At 47.4% G+C, this 16,310-nt stretch overlaps 1 protein-coding gene across 3 annotated transcripts in view; it reads left to right on the top strand.

Moving 5' to 3' along the window:
* NHLRC2 (NHL repeat containing 2) overlaps positions 1-16,310 on the top strand; it is an 82,985-nt gene that overhangs the window by 19,712 nt on the left and 46,963 nt on the right. For all 3 annotated transcript variants that reach the window (XM_061635944.1, XM_061635943.1, XM_061635945.1), the window contains 3 exons: positions 9,398-9,853; positions 14,287-14,408; positions 15,582-15,711. In XM_061635944.1, the coding sequence (XP_061491928.1) occupies positions 9,398-9,853; positions 14,287-14,408; positions 15,582-15,711 (708 nt within the window). The remainder of the gene's footprint in view (positions 1-9,397; positions 9,854-14,286; positions 14,409-15,581; positions 15,712-16,310) is intronic.

Below are 16,310 nucleotides of genomic sequence, written 5' to 3'. Positions count from 1 at the left end.
GGAAGGGAGGGTGTGTTTGTTTCCCCTCTGTGTTATTGCCCTAATCTAAATTATTTCCTGTAATCTGCTGTTAGCCTTGTATGTCTCCCCCATGGAGTTTATAACAACTTTGGAGGGAATACTTAGGTTAGTGAAACAGTGTAGCGGGGAAAGGGTTACTCAAGAAGTCTTATTTACATTCTTAAACTATAACTTTGAAAAAATATAGTTTAAATTACTGATTTTTATTCACCTTGCGGACGAGTTTATGTTGGCATATATTTTTGCAATGGAAAATTTCATAAAAGTGTCAACATGTCATAATTCCATAACTGTAAGTTTAGTTGCTTAGGAAAACAGTTTATGGGGCATTGACATATGATAAAATAATGTTTGCTCTAAAATTTTGTTGATAATTAGAAAATGATGTCAATAACAAAGGTATTTGTTACATGTATGCACTTGATATGCAAATGTTCCTTGGAAGATGAAGAAAGAGTGACTTTGTTTCATGGTCTGAAACTTTTCTGATGTGAATTCTTGTTTTCTTCATATTTTATGCCTTAGAGCTCAGGTCTCTTACCATTGTTTTTTATTTATTTAAAATATTTATATTTTCCTTATACAATAAGGCAGCTAACATGAGAATAATGAAATACAGTTGTAAAACAATATTTAGATTTGGTTTTTAAAATCAGCATCTATATTTTAGCAAACTGTAAACCCATGGCTAAGAAAAACACTCAAGTGAAACATAGTTTGAAGTTACTGTGTGCACTAATTCCTGTTCCCATAGAGATGAAGTAGGTTCACGTATTGCTGGTTAAATATGCAACATGTATTCATATTTTAAACATTTTAGTGCAGAATACTAATTTGGATTTATTTCTATGCTAGGTTTGCTTGGCAAGGTTTCAGTGGTATATTACCATTCATGAATATATTTGAAAAGTATTTAAACTAAATAATGTGAGTTAAATTTTAGAACTAAAAGCTTGACTTCCTGGAAAAGTCACTGCCTGGAATTTTTGGTTTTGTGAGGTAGTGATATATCCATGGTCAGACTAGGAGAAACTTTGTAGTGTTGTTTTGATGCTTGCTCTGATCACTGAGAACCATAGATGGACCAAGCATTCCCTAAGATTGGTGTGAACAAGAACAGCTGAAATATTGTTGATCATCAGGCCTTGATCTCATTAGCTCTATACATTAAAATAGTCCCCCCCCATTATAGCTGTGACTTTGTCGACGAACATACCTTCATCTCCAAACCTATGGGTTTGTGCAATCAACTCCTGTATGACACACAGGCCTAGTGTGCACGACACAGTAAAACAAGTGTCGTGCACAGAGGCCTGGAGAGGAGCTTGCAGCTACTTTGCTCTTTCCTGGTCTTTTTGACTCCCTTGCTGTGCTGCGCTAAGCCAAGGTTAGGCTTTGCGTGTCATCTGAACCCAGGTTCATGGTTAAGCTTTCTCCTTACACTGTAGCCGAGGGATTGAAAAAGACGAGAGAGGAGCAAAGCAGCTGCAAGCTCCTCTCCAGGAGCCACACGATTGTGCAGTCCTGGTAAGCCATAGTTTTGCTTACCAAGTTATGGGAATCAAGCCACAGAATAACAATTCTCTGCCACCAGAGAAACGATGTACTCTAGTCTATTAGTTGATTGTAGTAAAAATAAAAGGACATGTTAATATGGAAAGATTGCGGCCTATTGCCGAAATAAAACACAGACACCATTGCTTGGGTAAATAATGGGCCACTTTATTTAAACAGAATCAATTGAATAATGAACCTGCAGAAGGGAGATTAAGGGCGGGGCGTTCTGGTGATCCAGGCAAAGCCTGTTAGCAGCTATCGGGCGACCATGCCCTGCCTGAGCCTGGGGCTGCCCTGTGCCAGCCCTCCAGCTCCAGCCACACCCTGAAGATGTGTAGGGGGTCCAACCCGCATCACCGCCCCTCGGAGCCCTGAAACCCCGAGCGGATGAGGCACGTTGGCCCCAAAGGCGGCCCGTACCCTGTCCCCGGGCCGTGTAGCCCTGAGCTGCAGGCCTCCGGACCGCCTGTCACCCCCAAAGGTGCCTAAAGGTGTCACCTAGCTGCCCTTTCCCTTTAACCTTTCCCCGCACTTCTTCGCTTGCACTCCAAAAGTGACCGTTAACAATTCAAACTAAACAGCCCAATCAGCCTATTGACCCCAGGGGCACCCGTGCTAACCCTTGACCCCTCCCCCCAACCACAGTGTGGAGTAGGCAAAAGAAACCTGCCAGCAAAGCGAGGCAGGCAGGCCAAAAATTCCTAGTCGGCCCCGTAGCGACCAAATGGATCACACTGCAGCAGAGGGAGGGTCGGGCGGGTGCCGCCGAAATTTGAATTGGATGGCGGGAAGCAGGCGGGGCGGCCTTAAATAGCCTTCAGCCGCCCCGCCTCCCTGCCGCGTCACACGACAGCGCGCCGTGTGCGCACGCATCCCTTCCAAGATGGCGGCCGGGACATCGACAGCGGCCGCAAGCTCGTCCCTCTGCCCGGTAGGTCCCGGGCACGGAACGGGATTGCGGCCTATTGCCGAAATAAAACACAGACACCATTGCTTGGGTAAATAATGGGCCACTTTATTTAAACAGAATCAATTGAATAATGAACCTGCAGAAGGGAGATTAAGGGCGGGGCATTCTGGTGATCCAGGCAAAGCCTGTTAGCAGCTATCGGGCGACCATGCCCTGCCTGAGCCTGGGGCTGCCCTGTGCCAGCCCTCCAGCTCCAGCCACACCCTGAAGATGTGTAGGGGGTCCAACCCGCATCACCGCCCCTCGGAGCCCTGAAACCCCGAGCGGATGAGGCACGTTGGCCCCAAAGGCGGCCCGTACCCTGTCCCCGGGCCGTGTAGCCCTGAGCTGCAGGCCTCCGGACCGCCTGTCACTCCCAAAGGTGCCTAAAGGTGTCACCTAGCTGCCCTTTCCCTTTAACCTTTCCCCGCACTTCTTCGCCACAGAAGGGGGACAAGCCTCTGCTTAGTCCCCCTTTACCCCACACCCGATAAGAATCTGGTGTAAACCCTTCTGCAGGTCCCTTAGAAAGATGTCGTTGCCCGTGTCCGTCAAATGGACGCCATCAGGCCGAAACAGCTCAAGCTTGTTGTGGCCCACCTCAGGGTGGTGGATGACAGAACCTCCCAAGTCCCTAAGGGCCCTCTGAATTTGCCTGTTCACCTTTTTCCGTGCCCTGTCCATCCCTCGTGGGTCACCGGCACAATTCCACCTCCTGCGCGGCAGGATGTCTGACCACACTAAGTGCACCCCCGGCCAGCGACGTGCAATGGCCCGGAGGTCACCGCATGCCTGTTCAATTAGGGCCTTGCCCTATAACAGACCCAAGTCGTTGCCCCCGAGGTGGATGACCAGCACCTGGGGCACTGCCACTTCCACAGCCAGTTGAAACAAGGCTGGCAGGAGCCCGTCCCAACGCATCCCCCGACGTCCCAGCCACCGCACTGCGGCCCATTGACTGAGCCCCAGCTGCGTGCCAAAGCGAGACTTCGCCGCCCTGCGGCCCGCCCAGAACATCATACTGTGGCCACATAGGAGGATGCGTGGCTGCTCCGATCTTGTCCAGCGATCTGTTGAAACAACAACGACATTGGGTAACAATGGGGGGGCCCTGGGGGGGCCAACATCTAGCCGCTGGCATCGTGTGTGTCAGCAAGTGGTCTAACGTAGGCCTTGTACGCGTCCGAGGACCACCTGCCCACAGCCTGAAGCCTGTCTTTAGAGAAGCCCAATAGGGCCGCCGTGGAGGCCGCGCCTATCCGGAAGGAGTGTGTCCCGAACTTACTGGGGTCCACGCCTAAATTCCCCAGTGCGGCCTTCGCCACTTACCAGAACTGGTATCTGGTAAGGGGCTGGGAGTTCCTATGTATGAATAGGTACCCTGACTGCGACCCCCTCGCTGCCACAAAACCGCGCAGGGCTGTTACTGGGCAGAGTTCTTGCTGCCGGCATGGGGCTAATACTACCAGGCGCCCCTTACCATGCTGGTCCGTTTTAGACCGCCTGAGCCGCAGGAGGGCCCGCTCTGCCCTCCAGCTGAGGTCGGAGACTAGCAGAGCTCGGAGGGAGTTATCCATCTTAGAAGCCGCCACCACCTCCCCAATTCGGAAGGCCCCAAAAAACAGAGTGAGGGCCGCAGCATGATATAGCAGGGCCTCGAAAGGGGAAGAACACAAGTGTTTCCACTGTCCCTGCAGGCCAAACAATAGCTCCGGGGAAAAGGGGAGGCGTGCATCCGGGGGGCAAGGGCGCTCGCGGGACCAACCCTCCAGCATCCGGCGCACCCTAAAGTCACCCGTGTAGTCCTGAAAGCCCCGTGCCTTCGCTAGGAAAGCGAGGCCTGAGAGCTTACCTTTGATGGTCCTGAATGAAAGGCCTCTCCGTTTCCCCTCCACGCAGAACTCCATAAGCTGCTCGACCGGGATGGGCCACTCCTGGGCGTAACCCCTGGACTCTCTGAAGTTTGATAGATCCCTACCTGCCCCCTGGTAGCTGGCCAAAGTGCTGGGCGCCACAGAAAGGCTTATGGCCCTTTCTGATTCAATCCTCCAATCTCCCATAGCGCTGGGGGGAACGCCTCCGGCAGAGCCCTTGCCCACGGTGCCAGCTGGCGAAACTTCTCCATCTGGTTCCGTGATAGAGCATCAGCAATACTATTGTCAATACCCGGAACGTGGCGCGCCAGGAACTGAATATTATAGCGAAGACATTGGAGCACGAATGCTCGCACCAGAAGCATAACGTTGGGGTTTCTAGAGGACAGGGTGTTAATAACGTGCACTGTGGGGAGGTTGTCGCACCAAAAGTGGACTGAGGAATTACACAACTTGTCGGGCCAGAGGTGTACGGCCACGACAATGGGGAAGAACTCCAAGAACGTCAGGTCTCTGGTCAGGCCAGCCAGTGTCCAGCCCTGCGGCCAGCTGCCGTGGCACCATGAGTCATGAAGAATGACCCCAAAACCGAAGGCACCCGAGGCATCGGAGTGCACCTGTAGCTCAGCCTCCAGCAGGCGATCCCTTCTCCATAGGGAGACCCCATTAAATTCCCGCAAGAAGGTGGACCACACTGTCAGGTCAGCCCTAAGAGCGGCTGTCACCCGTGTGCGGTGGTAGGATCGTGATAGGCCAGCCATGGCGTCATATACGCACCGCAGGAAGGCACGGCCGGGCGCTACAACCCTGCAGGCAAAGTTCAGATGGCCTGCCAGCCGTTGGAGAGTGGCTAATGTCACCTTATTAGAACTGGCCACCTCTGAGATCTTCTCCCTGAGGGCCCCCAACTTGTCATGAGGGAGCCTGCAGCATTGGGCCACCGTATCTATCTCGATGCCCAGAAACGTGATAGCGGTGGATGGGCCCTCAGTTTTCTCGGCCGCGAGGGGGACGCCCAGCTCCCCAGCCAGCCCCGCGAAATGTGCCATGAACGCCCTACAGGTGCCTGATTCCGCAGGGCCCGCAAACAGGTAGTCATCCAAATAGTGTACCACTGATTGCAAGCCTGCGCGCCTCTTGACCGCCCACTCCAAGAAGGAGCTGAAGCGCTCGAAAACAGAGCATGATATAGAGCAGCCCATAGGCAATGCCCTGTCCACGTAATATTCACCCACAAAAGCCAAGCCCAACAGCTCGAAGTCCTGTGGGTGGACCGGGAGGAGGCGGAAAGCAGACTTGATGTCACACTTTCCCATAAGGGCCCCAACCCCGCAGTCCCTGACCATTCGCACAGCACAGTCGAATGATGTGTAGCGGACTGAGCCCAGCTCCGCTGGGATGAAGTCATTGACTGACTCACCCTGTGGAAAGGACAGGTGGTGTATCAGGCGAAATTCGCCTGGTGCCCTCTTGGGGACGAGGCCCAACGGGGAAACTCTGAGTGAGGGGATGGGTGGTGCAGCAAAGGGGCCCAAAACCCGGCCGGCTACTACTTCCTTCCTAATTTTTTCTCTCAGAACTGATTCCATGCCTTCCACTGACTTAAGGTTGCGAGACATGAAAGGTCGCCTGGGACCCAAATAGGGGATCCGAAAACCCACTGTGAAGCCTTCGAGTAAAAACTGGGCATCTTGGACTAGGGGGTAAAGGTGGAGTAAGTGTTGGAGCTCGGCAATTTTAATTGGGCTGGGGCCCCTTTCCCTGAGCTGCGCCTGCAGCCCCTGTCTTCCTTGCGCCAGCCGAATCCCTGTTTCCACCCCTGAAGGGGCGGCCCCTGGGGTAGCTAGTGCAGGCGTGGGGGCCCCCACATATGGCACATTCATGTCTGAACCTGCACGGGCTCCGACCGCAAAGGCCACGCGAGCTGAACTCCCAGCAAAGCAGGCGGGGTTGAACCCCCTGCCCCGCAGGCCCGCGGGAAGCAGTTGCTGATGCCTGGCGCGCCAAGAGATGGCCGCTGTCCGCCCTATCACCTGCCATGGGTCTAGAATGTGCCATAAATTGCAGCCACAGGTCAGCCTCCTTTTTGTCCCAGGGGAGGGATGTATCAAAAGCCGCCCTCATACGGAACGCCTGGTCGTAGTCCAGCCATGCCGTCCCTTGAAACTCAGAGTAGCCCCGGTATATGATATCGAGGTATTTGATCAGTACCGAGGCCCTATGAGGCTGCCTCTGTATTACCACCCCCATGTACGTAAGGAATGCAGGCAGCCAGTTAGACCAAGAGCGCTCTACCCGTCGGCGCTTGGGCCTATCGGGCTCTGCATGTTCCCCTTTATCCTTATCCTTCCCAACCGGCTCCCTGTACAAGAGCGAGAATAGGTCCATATACTCTCCCCTCCATATTCTGTCCTTCGTAGCAGGCAGAAGATGAAAACCTAGTGGGGCAGACGTTTCCCCAAAAGGTATGGCCCCCTCTCTGACTGATCCCAGGGGGTCGGATATCTCTGCAGGGGGGTTGGCAGACAGGGCGGGCTGATGCCCTCCTTCCGTCGCCGTCCCAGCAGCGAGGTGCCAGACCTGCTCGCAGGCCTCCCTTAGGGGATGCTGCTGCTGTGGCGTAACCTCCCCCCCGCCGGCGAGGGTCCCTGCCTGCCCATATCCCTCGGTTACCGCTGGTGGGGAAAAGGGCCAGTAGGGGTGCCCCCAGGGGGCCCAGCTCCACTGCCGCTGCCCTTGTTGTTGTGGCATGATAGAGGACTCACCCTGTGTGCTTTCCGCCGAAGGTCCTTGTGCGGGCTGCATTGTTGGGGCTGCTTGCAAGGTGGGAGTTGCGCCTGGCTCTATGCTGGGCGTCCTCGCCTCAGCCCTGAGCCCGGCCTCCAGCACATCCAGTCGCGCTAAGATGGAAGCAACAGCCCCTGCATTAGCACTGTTCACTGGCCGCTGCGTTTTCTCCCGAGACCGTTTGGGTGGTGGGTCCTTCCTCCCTGTCACAGGTTGGTCCCGAGGTGCACTAGGATGGCCTGAGCCATGCTCTAGGGCTTCCAACCTGGCTAATATGGCTGCCCATGGTGGCCCCTCCCCACTCCTTGCCCCCTCTGCCGCTGGGGGTGGGCATCTCCCCCCTGCTCTGGGGGCCTTTCCTTTCCCTTTTGGCCCCCCTTGTCCTTTCTTAGGTGGCATACTAGAGGGAGATAGGGGCCCCGCTTACAAAATGACGTGATTTCAAGACGTTGTGAAGGGGCCCGCCTGCTTATTCAATACCCCCTCCCGGCACCCAATTATCCTGGAGGGGAGCCTAATTGCCCTGCACGTGGTAAGGATTGATGGTTGGGGTCGTGCCCCACCTACCCCGGCGTTAATTAAAATTAATAATTAAATTTAAAAGTTGCCGGCCAAAGGCCGCCTAGCCTGTGGTCCTCGCCGCTGCTGGATCCGATCCTGCGCTGCCGCCTCGTAGTGACTGCCCCAGGATCCTCGCCGCATAGGCCTTGGTGCCAGCCGCCGCTGCCTCCCTGTCTCCCAATGAGGCTGGGGGGGGCTCGCTGCCGCCCAGCCACCCTGGCCTCAGGAAGCCTCCGGAGGCCCACGTGCGCCAGCAAAGAAGCCGCACCGCGCCGGAGCTCCTGCTGACCAAAAGGAGCCGCGCCGAAGCTGCCGCCGAGAAAGAAAAAGAAAAAGGAAAAAGCCGCGCCGAGCCGAAGCTGCTGCTGCTGCGGCCGCCGAAATTTGAATTGGATGGCGGGAAGCAGGCGGGGCGGCCTTAAATAGCCTTCAGCCGCCCCGCCTCCCTGCCGCGTCACACGACAGCGCGCCGTGTGCGCACGCATCCCTTCCAAGATGGCGGCCGGGACATCGACAGCGGCCGCAAGCTCGTCCCTCTGCCCGGTAGGTCCCGGGCACGGAACGGGATTGTAGTCAACTCAAGTTTAGGGATAGAAAAAAAGAATTATTAGTTACAAAGTGGGGGGAGGGAAGAGAATACAAATATAGCACATTTCATTTTGGTTCCTAATTTTAAAGGCCTTTCTAAACCAGAATTTCATGGTCCACATCCATTGTGGTTGTGCCCATTTCTGTGGACTTGCACTGTTGTGTTGCAAATCCTTCTTATCAATACCTGAAGGCGGCCCCTTGTTTCCCCCTTCTTCCCAAGCTGATGGTTTCATTATATAACTGCTCTTTTTCTCATTCCATTGGAATATAGCTTTTGGGGTTTTGAATAGTTCCTTCCTTGTGCTTGTTGGATGTACAAAACAAGTTCTTATGGAATTTGCATGGAAAGAGAACTAGACTGTCGGATGAATGCCATGTTGTTCTTCATTCTAAGGAGTGACACCATATAGACAAAGAAAGATTCTGATGTTGGATAGTCAAGCCTGTGCCATACTACTGACAGTGAAATCTTATGCATGCTTACTCTGAACTAAATTCCGTAATGTTCTGTGGAATTCCCTCCCTTTGAATATTAGGCAGGCGCCATCTCTGCTATCTTTTTGGTGCCTTTTGAATTCTTTCCTCTTTCAACAAGCCTTTTAAGTTGAGACCTATCCCAGTCTGCGTCTGTGTCAGAATTGTTTAATATGTTTTTTAATAATGTTTTTAATAATGTTTTTAACCCTTTTTAAGGTTGTTTTTTTAATTGTTTTTAATGCTGTTTTGTATTAATGTATTTTAAGATCTGTTTTTATGAAGTTTTAAAGTTTTTTGGTGCTTTGTTTGCTGCCCTGGGCTCCTGCTGGGAGGAAGGGCAAGATACAAATTAAATAAATAAATAAATGTTCGGTGGAACTTACTCCTAGGTATGTACAATTACAACTGGAATCTCTTAACTGTCCCACTCCCATGCAAAAGTACAGCATGCTCTAGTCTAGAGTTCTATACAACAGTTCAGGGAATTTGCCTTGGGTTAGTCCTTATCTGCACTTTATTTAAGTCATTTTTACTGCCTTATCGTTTTTTGTTTGTGTGTGTGTGTTATCTGTGCTTTCAGATGGTCTCCTTGTTGTTGGTGTCCACTCGGCAAAATTTCCAAATGAAAAGGTTCTGGATAACATCAAAAGTGCTGTTCTTAGATACAACATCACTCATCCTGTGGTAAATGATGCTGATGCAACTCTCTGGCATGAGCTAGAAGTGTCCTGCTGGCCAACCTTGATCATTGTTGGACCTCGTGGGAATATGCTGTTCACTCTTGTTGGCGAAGGACACAAGGACAAATTATTTCTGTTTACATCCATAGCCCTAAAGTATTACAGAGAGCAAGGACAAATCAATGCTAATAAAATTAGAGCACAGCTGTATAGAGACTCTTTGACACCTTCGCCTTTACTCTTTCCTGGCAAAGTTACAGTGGACAGTTTTGGAGACAGATTGGTAATAGCAGATACTGGACATCACAGGATTTTGGTTGTCAGGAAAAATGGTCAAATTCTACACACTGTTGGAGGTAAGGCTAACTAAAATGTATTTGTATTTTGGCTTGCAAGTTCACATGGCAGATCTTGAATTTATACTACCTATTATTTTACTATTAAAACAGTATTAAAAACTAATTTCCATGCCTAGAAAATGCTACTTTGGTAATCTTTAAGTGTATATGGTAATGGACTGGCCTGAAAAGAAGTGATAAGTTGTCCCATATGAAGACGTTAAGCAGCTTCAGAGTTTGGACAGTTTATGGAAATAAAGGCACCACAAACTAAAGAGCCAGTAATGAACATCTTTCAGTTAAATCTAATCTCTTTAGTGTCGAGATACTTTCATTATAATTGATACCCAGTTATCAGTGTTTCATAACAACAATCTGAGGAAAACTGTTTTCTTCTGTAGGATGTTCATCTCTTGAAAAATCTGTGTAATATTTAAATACTTGAAATCTGTAATCTATAATCTGTAATCTATAATCCATTTCATAGGGCAAAGGGTCAGCATGCTGTTAAGCTTCTGCAAAGATGCAAATGCTTTTCTCTGGTGTAATCATGCTATTGAACCAGTTTTCTCCACCTTCATATATGCCTTTGCATACATTGCTAAAAAAAGTGATTGGAAAAATTATAAGTCAAAATAAGTGGGTGCCATTTATGAAACTAAGGTTATAAACAGGACACTGCTGTCCCAGAGTATTGTATTTTTTTCTTGAAAATTATGGTTTTTGTTTTACCTTAGGCCTACTGATGATGGATTTTTTTGATGAAGCAGGTTGAACTTAAGACCTATGAAAATAATCTTCAAACTCTGTGAATTTTACTTTCATGACCCTGAGTGGTCATTTGGTCAGTCCCTCAGCTACTCCACTGAGTCCAGATTTCCCTTAAAATATCTCTTGTCACCACCTAGGGCACAATCAACTTGCATTTTTGCCGGGCTGAGGGTTTTTGGCTCTGGTGGATCTCTGGCTGAGTCAGCTGGGTCCTGGCTCAGCCAGGCTATGCCAGCATAAATCCCTCATCCTGGCTCAGCCAGAGGTCTGCCGGAGAAGCCAAGCCCAGTGTAAGGGAAACCGATGAAAGGTCTGTTCCAGGGTCATGTCAGCCAAGGGGAGGGACTTACCCAATATCCAGGTCCTCTTCGGCTCCCTCCCTTAGCCCTCTGTTGCGCCAGCTAATATTCTGAGGAAAGGGTGGCAGAAGCAAACGTGAATTTTGTTTCCTTCTGCCATGCCCTGCTGGTGCAGCCAATGTCCTCCTCTTCACAAAGCCTCCAAGCAGCAGCTGGATGTGGCAACCCCTTCCACCAGTTTGGCCTCTGCTGGCTTGGGTCCTGGCAGCCTCCAACAAGTTGGATTGCTCTGCCCAGGCATTAGGACTCTATTTATATCCTTACTCAAGTACATCTATACAAGACATGTGGGGTGAGATATATATATACATACTTTTAGGATCCACCCAGACCAGAACACAGAGTTAAAACATAAACATATATTAAATTAAAGAAGATAACATCCAGAACAAATAAATTTTTTGTAAATTTTTAAATTATTTTAAATTTAATATTCTAAACTTAATATGATCTTAATTTATAAATCTCAATGGCAATTTTATTAATGTTTTATAATTGTACTATATATATATATATATATTTTCCACACTTGCTCATATTTTAATTGTGATTTTATTTGTTGTACACCGCCCTGAGAGCTTTTTGCTATAGGGCGGTCTAGAAATGTAATTAAATAAATAAATAAAATAAATAAACAAATAGTCATTGCATAGGATAGTTCTAGTATCCTATCCTAACATAATTAACAACTATGCTCTTTTTATATGCATTTATTATCTCTCTGATCTTATTATCTTTCACAGCCACTCTCCCAATTCCAGCTTTCATTTTCCAACCGACACTGTCTACCTGCCACATATTCCACCAAACTCTTCATCCCATTTCTCTCCTGTCAGTCATTCCACTCATTCTTCTATTCCCTTTCTTCTGGACAAATGGGCATAGTGATAGGGAATGGTGAAGTCTTACTATACTGCAGTGGTTCCCAACCTTTATGAGTACAGGACCCCATCTGGAACCTCAAAATTTTTTGTGACCCCCACGTGTTAATTGTTGCTCCTGCTGCTGCTACTACTCTGGCCATCACCACAATTTGCATGCAAGCGGAGAAACAGAGGCAGAAGAGAGAAATCTGCCTGGCAAGAAATTAAAGCCCAATAAATATATAATAAATTTGAACACATGGTTCACACGCCTATATGCAAAATCAAAATAGGAGCAAACTTGGGCACTGGGGGTGGAAGCGGTGAGTGTGAGTTGGCAGAGAAAGAAGAAAAAGAGAGATGTAATACAGAGGAAGAGGACACAGTTAGAGGGAGAAAAGGCGTGTCAAGTTGTGGGTAAGGGAGAGGTTCAATGGATCAAAAGGCAGCAAATAAGAGGTGGTGGCGGCAGCAGCTGGAAGTGAAGAGAAGCAGCCACATGGGAGGGAGGGCACTCGATACATAAGGACAGGGAGGGGGAGGGAGGGAGGTAGTAGAGTGGGCTATGTGTCCATTCTACGTGCTTCCTGTTTTGGAGTGACCTGTGGTGGCAGTGAGACCTCAAAACAAATGCACATGGTCCCACTCCTCTTTTCCTCATTCCACCCTCCTGTCCCCTTCACCAAAGGGAGGGTGTCCCTCAGGAGGGAGAAGAGGAAAGTAGACAAGCACAAGGGTGGAACCCTCCTCAACTGCTGCCTCCTTTCTCTCCCTCTCTTTCTGAGGCAAAGGAGTGAGGAGTGACCTCCTCTTTTCTTTCCCTCACCCCCCTCTGTCACTACCACCTTCCCCTTAGCCTGGTAATGGCCTGTGTTGGGACTACAGGAAAATGCACGGGGTGATGAGAGTGTGCTACTGCTTTTTGTGTGCCTCTTTCTGTGTCGTTCACATTGTAGGAGTCTAGTGGGTTGTGGAAGGGGTTGCGAGAAGGCCAGAGGACCCCCCTCCTCTACACACACACACACCCCTCCCACTCAGTACATGTTTGCCCCCACATCTGCGCTCTCCTGCTATTGTTGCTGCTGCCACTGGTCTGTGCAGCATGCAAAGGCTGGGGCTACTCTTCTCCATGGGGATTAAGGAGCTGGGAGCTCAAGAAGAGCAATCAGCAACTGTTCTCCTTGGGGGCGGGATAAGGAGCTGGGAATGAAAGGCACTTGCACTTGCTCAGTTTGTTTCAAGACTTTCTTTAAAAAAATAATTCATCTCTTGGCTCTTTACAGCCTCCCCAGGATGACTTCCCGGCCCCTCTGGGGGTCATAGACCCCAGGTTGGGAACCACTGCTATAGTGTATGGATACATGTCATTTTTTCCTAATGTGCACGGAGTTTTAGGTACAGAAGATGTGTCTTATTGTAAATGGCTTCAGCCTTGTAGATAAGAACGAAAAGCTTACTAGCCACAAAAAATTTCAGCCCTCCTGCCAAGATAGGCTTGAGGAGTAGAGAGTAGCATGCTCTTTGCCCAGAATGAATTGTTATTTGCTCTGGGCTTCTAATTATATGGATGCTTTTAATTCTTTTTTCCCAGTTACGCATTGTGTGTTACTCTTACGTAATACCTAGTATAGTAACCTGTGCTTTGTTGTAAAGAAAATCCATGTAATTGCAGACAGTTTGTCTTTATTCTAATTGCTACAAAATACTATTTGGAAAAGGTACAAATAATATATTCCAAGGCCATTTGCACAAATAATTTTTTAATTTGCACATTCTTTTGAATCTGCAAATTTTCCTTGAAGAAGAGAAATGACAAACATTGAATAGTTCAGCAATAGAGATAGAGCTTCTAAATTTAGGCTAACTTCTATAATAGACTTTAAAAGCTTCAGACCTCTCAAAGTCATTCTCTACTTAATAATTTCTTGTGTTCACCACCCAGAGAGCTATTGCTAGTTGGGCGGTATAAAAGTCTAATAAATAATAATAATAATAATAATAATAATAATAAAAAGGGTATATTGCTGCTTAACTCTGTACTTCTTTACTCAGCGCATAGTTAAACTATGGAATTTGCTCCCACAAGATGCAGTAATGGCCACCAGCTTGGACGGCTTTAAAAGAAGATTAGACAAATTCATGGAGGACAGGGCTATCAATGGCTACTAGCCATGATGGCTGTGCTCTGCCACCCTAGTCAGAGGCAGCATGCTTCTGAAAACCAGTTGCCGGAAGCCTCAGGAGGGGAGAGTGTTCTTGCACTCGGGTCCTGCTTGCGGGCTTCCCCCAGGCACCTGGTTGGCCACTGTGAGAACAGGATGCTGGACTAGATGGGCCACTGGCCTGATCCAGCAGGCTCTTCTTATGTTCTTATGTTCTTATCAGCTGTATATTTATGGTTGATCTTTTAATGCAAAATCTTATTCTGATGAATTCTTTTGTTTTCTGTTCTATACAGGACCAAACAGTGGAAAAAAAGATGGAATGTTTTCAGAAGCGTTATTCAGTTCACCACAAGGGGTGGCTATAAAGAACAATATTGTTTATGTAGCAGATACAGAAAACCATGTGATTAGGAAGGTAAACTTTCCTAGGCAGAAAAAAATTAAAAGATAATGGCCAAATTCTCTTTTTAGTTACATGGGTGGAAACTGACATCAAAGGAATTATTCAAGAACTATGCAATGTAACTGAAAGTAGATTATTGTTCAATATTTATAGACATATTTTTAAAGCATTTGGAACATTCTTCTTTTCCTATTCACATATGCTTTTAAGGCAAATTATTCAGTTCATCAATTTAATGCTTTCCTAAAGAGAATGGAATGCAATAATAATGTGTGCCATGATTTCTCAGTAACATTTTTAAATTTCAAAATAATGGTTGGCTTTGCAAAACCATATGTTTTGTCTCCCTTTCCCCTAGGAAGCATCTAGGAATATTAGCAGGACTATATCCCATGTATGTTCATTTCCAGGATTGCAATCCTAAGAAATCTCTGCAGGATCAATATAGAACAAACTGCCATTTTGCTATGTGTCAAATACCAGCAGGACAATGGAATCATAGGGCTGGAATGGAACTAATTATCTTGTTCAGCTTACTTGAATGCCAGATCCTGCTGCCTAAATCTAGAGTAATAAAATCTGTTACCATACCTCTTCACTATTCAGACCTCTTATTTACCTCATTCAGGAAATACTTCAGTAAAATTATGATTTCAATATCTTTTGATTTCTGTCTAGGATATTATGTGATATTTATGTGATGTTATGTGATATTATGTGATGTTTTCCATCAGTCATAATTTTTCATCACTGATTAGGCCAGTGAATCCTGAATAACCTGCAGAACATCTATGCTGTGGCATAATAATATTTCTCTTACTAATAAACAGCATTATTATTTTGATAGGACCAGTAACAATTTTCTTGATCTTGGAAACCAGAAAAACATTTCAAAGGAAATTCATTCAAAAATTAAAAATAGATTTTGGTCCATGTGAAGAACTATAGTAGAGAAATTCCTAAATCAGTGACCCTTGCCAATCCAACCATACTAGATTTCAAATCTTAACAATATTGGAGGCATTTTTATTTGGTTTATTTGAACAGACTTGCTTAATGCTAAAAGTCTCCAAGCTAGCTAGCTATTTCTAATAACATAATTTTCCAGGCTGGCAAATAACATGAAACGTTATGTTATTAGTATATGTGATTTGGAGGAAATGCAGTTATTTAATTTCATTCTAGATTGACCTTCAGTTAGAGATGGTGAGCACTGTTGCAGGAGTTGGAATACAAGGCACAGACAAGGAAGGCGGATCCAGAGGAGATGTACAGCCTATTAGTTCACCATGGGATGTAGTCTTTGGAACTTCAGGTATTTTTATGAACTTGTGACTTCACACCTTTATCATGTTAATCTCACAAGCTGTCAAAGTAAAAAGTAGACTAAAAGGTATTTTATTTAGCTATTTAGAAACAACAGTTTTGTCTTCTTTCCCTTGGTGTTTGACTACATATAATGATGCATTAGTTGCATTAATAACTAGATCAGGGGTCACCAGCCTTTTTGGGCCAGTGGACATGTTTTGAATTTTGAGAAAGCATTGTGAGCATTAGTTACAAAATGGCTGCCACGGGGGTTTGACATAACACAAAATTGCTGTGTGGCATAGCACCAAATTAGAGAGAGTACAGTTATTGCTGCTTCACACACATCGCCCCAGACAACCTCAGGCTTATCATGGGAAGGCAACTATGTCCTACTGGTCCTGATTGTGGAGATCACACAATGATGCTGTTACTCCAAAATAACAAAAAGCATTCTGCAGTACCAGAAACACCACACTTGCTCTCTCATGCGTGTGCAAACACTCACGACGCACAGACCACAGACACACATGCATTTCTTATTCATATATACATTTCTTCCTCTCTGGCCAAGTGTAGCTCTCCCTCTCTCACACATGCCATGCA

This window comes from Rhineura floridana, chromosome 7 (genome assembly GCF_030035675.1).
Source record: "Rhineura floridana isolate rRhiFlo1 chromosome 7, rRhiFlo1.hap2, whole genome shotgun sequence".
Classification (NCBI taxonomy): Eukaryota; Metazoa; Chordata; class Lepidosauria; order Squamata; family Rhineuridae; genus Rhineura; species Rhineura floridana.
The sequence above is the reverse complement of the archived record's forward strand: the minus strand, read 5'-3'. Positions and strand labels throughout refer to the sequence as shown.